Source organism: Phragmites australis, chromosome 7 (genome assembly GCF_958298935.1).
Source record: "Phragmites australis chromosome 7, lpPhrAust1.1, whole genome shotgun sequence".
Taxonomy (NCBI): Eukaryota; Viridiplantae; Streptophyta; class Magnoliopsida; order Poales; family Poaceae; genus Phragmites; species Phragmites australis.
The window spans coordinates 20746474-20750395 of record NC_084927.1 but is presented as its reverse complement, the minus strand read 5'-3'; the positions used below and the strand labels follow the sequence as shown (position 1 = coordinate 20750395).

At 56.1% G+C, this 3922-nt stretch overlaps 1 protein-coding gene across 1 annotated transcript; it reads right to left on the bottom strand.

Annotated features, from left to right (window-relative positions):
- Positions 1-1527: 1527 nt before the first annotated feature.
- Positions 1528-3162, bottom strand: LOC133924141 (probable BOI-related E3 ubiquitin-protein ligase 2). Its single transcript, XM_062369545.1, has 2 exons — positions 2494-3162; positions 1528-2386 (listed from the first exon to the last, which is right to left on the bottom strand). Exons 1-2 carry the CDS (start codon positions 2977-2979, stop codon positions 1865-1867), a joined length of 1008 nt encoding a protein of 335 aa, XP_062225529.1. The 5' UTR covers positions 2980-3162; the 3' UTR covers positions 1528-1864.
- Between the last annotated feature and the right edge of the window lie 760 nt (positions 3163-3922).

Here is a 3922-nt window from a genome sequence, read left to right as displayed (position 1 = left end):
AGCAGCCGAGGTGGCGAGGTGACAAGCAACACTACGTCCAACTCTGCATAAAGAACTTCTATTTATTACTGGGTGCCAACATCAGTGAGAAAATCAATACAAGAAAGAATAAAAAAGATTTCATGTGCTCGATGACTGCTACTCATCGTGCACGAATAACGACGTACAGATAGATATGAAAAAGGTTGCACTGCGAGTCGCGGAGAGCAAGCACCTACTACAGCTAGCTGACCAGAAAGCGAAAGGCGAAAAGCTAAGCTATGTAGGCAGGCAGGCAGGCATCGATCGATACGTCGGTTTCGTGCTCCCGTTGCCTTTGACATGTCACGGTGCACAAGGCAGCCGAGCCAGGGAATGACGCAGAACCAAAGCAAAGTGACTGATGGATGGATGGGCACCACCGGCCCGGCAGCAGATCTACGTTCTTCAAGCACTCGCCTGCTCTATCGCTTTTGCACCTTAGTATTTTTCTATCCCTTCACATCTCGTCGCCTTTACGTGTGCCAGAGCCTCTTGTCAGCATGAGTTCGTTCTCCCAATGCTGTCAAGATAAAAGAAGTCCTCGGTGCTGGTGCTTGAAAGTATACTCAAAAGAAGTATATCTATCTATAGTATCTCCCTGTGAGGGTGTGTTACTTCTGCGCTGCCGGTCCACGCGATGCCCCCCAACTGCGCGGCATCTGCAGGCACGAAAGGAATCGCGCTGCGGCACAGCACTGCAAGTGCGAAGCTGCCTAGGGAGCGGAGGAGACTTGTACGTACTTCCACCGTCGCTTTGCGTTGTCTCCTCCGGTGCGCTCGTTCGTCGTTCCTTCCCGATGGTTTCCTCTCCCATCTTTTCACGGGGCGTTCCGCATCAAATGTAGGGTGTCGCTTTGACCAAACATACGTGCAGGCACGTGTATCTCCGGGTCACGACTTTCCGATCTCCCCGAGGTGATAGCTGATAACCCTGACCTGCTCGTAAATTCGGCCAAGGAATCGCACGGAAATGCCATCCCTCCACGGCAAGCACGCACCATTGTGTCTCAGCGGCTTCGCTCCTCGAGTAGCCGAGTGACCTGGCTCCTGAACGGCCATGCACAACGCATTGAGCAATTCGCCTCCGCAGTAAAAACCGACGCTCTTTTTACGCCAGTTATTTACTGCGTTGCCTGCGTGATCGACACGTCGAGAGCTTGGGTTGATGGCATGGGGCACAGGACATGTCAAATTTGTACAGACAAGGATCTGTACTGGCGGTAACAGTGGCCAGACGCAGCAGGGACAGAGGGAGGACAGCTGATCCGAGCGCAGCGCCCACCGGCCCTACTGCTTTCCTTTTCGGTGCGTCCGCACGGCGTAGGACTAGTCAAGCTCGCAACATGTCACCGCTGCCTGCACCGGTACCTCTTTTTCTTACCACACAACAAATTTCGTGGAGCAGTAGTATTCTTAGCATCTTTTCACATGCGACGAACCAGAGGGAGGCAGCTAGCAACAACAGGAAAATACCCTGCACTGGCAAGGTGATACGACACAGGAGTGTGCTTTCTAAAGAGAAACTTGGTGTATTTCCTCCGATGCAGAATGAATTTTTACACAAAGCAAAATGGAGACATATGGGACCCCAAAATAAGCGTATGGAAGTAACCAAAGTTACAGAGCACATTAGCAGTAACAATACCAAATTAGACTAAGGTGCGACTCTGAGCAATTTCTATTGTTCTAACGACAGCAACAAAAGCTTCCTGCCTGCCCGGGCTCACGTGACTCACGTGCCGGGCCCGCGCCGCAGGCACAACCACTCGACGGAGGGAACGGAGGACGCCGTGCTCGGCTGCGGCGGGGAACAGCTCGGGCCGCGCTTGCCACCGTGGTTCGCTCAGGACACGACATGGAGCGAGGCGTTCTTGGTGGCCGCGCAGACGGGGCACGCGTCCGTGGCGGCCTCGCACGAGCGGCACAGGCACAGGTGGCGGCATGGGAGTAGCAGTACGCATGCCTCGCCGCCGCCGCAGGACTTGCAGCACCGGGACGCCCTACTGAAATCCGCGTCGTCGGCGACGCCCGCTGGGCCGGTCTCGAAGCAGCAGGACTGCGCGTCCTCCGCATTGGCGTCGGCGTTGGCGAGGGCGCAGGCGGTGGGCTGCTGCAGGAGCTGGTCGAGCGTGGCGCGGAGGCCTGCGGCAACGGCCTCGTGTCTCTTGGCAACGCACAGCCACGCCTGCCCTTCGGCGCTCAGTTGCCGGAGCCTCTCCTCGAGCTCCGCGTTGCGGTAGCGTGAGCGCTCAAGTTCCGCCTCCGCTGCACGCAGCCGCCCAGCCGCGGCGCGCTCTATAGCGACCACCATCGCACTCGCGTGGCGCCGGCACGCCTCCAAGAGACCCGCGCGCATCCTCTCAGTCTGCAGCACATTCATTCCAGAAAGAATCAGGCACCATTTCCACGCATCCAAGAACTCGATTCCAGTATAGAAATTATCAACATAGGAACCCAAGAACGAGACCGTACCTCGAGCCGTACAAGCGCGTCGATCTCCACACCCTGGTGGTAGAGCTGCGACAGAACCCCATGCGAGAGGGACGCGCCATTGACGATCGCACGGCCGCTTGTGGACGCCACGCGGCACCCGACCGCCCTGCTCTGCATGTCACCGGTGAACAGCTGACCTTGCGGCGCCGTCTGGGGCAGAGCCGCCAGACCCTGCAGGCCCCCCTCCAAGAACTCGGTGTCCATGCGCGATCGCTTCCTCGGCAGAAACCCGTACCCTCCGCCGCCGATGTCACCGTTGCAGGTGAGCTCGCTGCACGTGGCATCACCAAACACGGCGTCCCCGATCCCCGCCGCAGCTGGCGCGCACCCGCCGAGACCGAGCTCGTCCAAGAATATGGAGCCGCCGCCGCCGCCGCCAGCTGCCGCGCCCTCCAGCTCCCTGAAGGCATCACCGAGGTCGTGGGGAAGGAAGGCGTGGGAGAGGCACTGCGCCTGCACGGCCATCGCAACCCGCCTTGCGCTGGCGAGAGGAGGAGGATAGGGAGGGAGGCGTAGCGTGGCGTGGGGAGTCGAAATGGAACTGGTGGGGAGACGGAGTGGATAGGCGAGATTATTTATACGGGAGCTTGGCGCGGGAGGTGCGGGGGAAGACACGCTGGGTGTGTGGGGGTGCCTGCAAGGGGACAAAAGCTGCCGTTTTTTGTTTATTTGAACGAGAGGGAGGAGGCAAGCAGACGAATGGGTTGGAATGGATTGGATGCCACTCTCTTTCTCCTCGCCTTTAATAATGGCTATCGTTTACGCTGGAATACTTTATCTCGCCCTCGCCTTTGTCTGCTCCACGCTTCTTTTTCGCGATGGGTTTTTTCTTCGATTTTGTTGCCCGGCGACTGATTCGTCGAGGGGCGTGTGACGTGAGATTTGGAGTGGAGTGGGGAGGCCGGGTGGTGGTGGTCCGCGTGGGGGTAGAATGGAAAGGTGGCCTGCTCTGCTCGCCTCTCGGAGGTTGACGTTCCTCGTCTCTTCTCTCTCTCTTTCATCATCATTATCACTTAAATGTGTTGGATGATTTCGGCTTTGTCACTTTTTTGCGGGGAAATTACGCTGCAAGCCAACCAGGAGGAAATTACGCTGCAAACCAAAGATAGATTGCTTCCTTTCGTTGAAATTTGTGGCTCAGCCCAAGTGGATCTTTGCTTTGGCCTGAACTCGTTTAGAAAAGTTAAAATAGTGTGGAAGAGGTATGAGGAATTTAATCTTATATTATCTGGTCAGAATAAGATAGTCTAATTTAAATAGCAGCCCCGTGTGAAACTTGTACTTAAGGCATATGGGTGGAGGGAGATAAGGTTTATACTATGGTAATATATGTGCTCGTTCCGTCTTTTTCACATAATTAACGTGTGACTAGTGACGATTTGCGATCACATCATGATGAGTTGTGTGT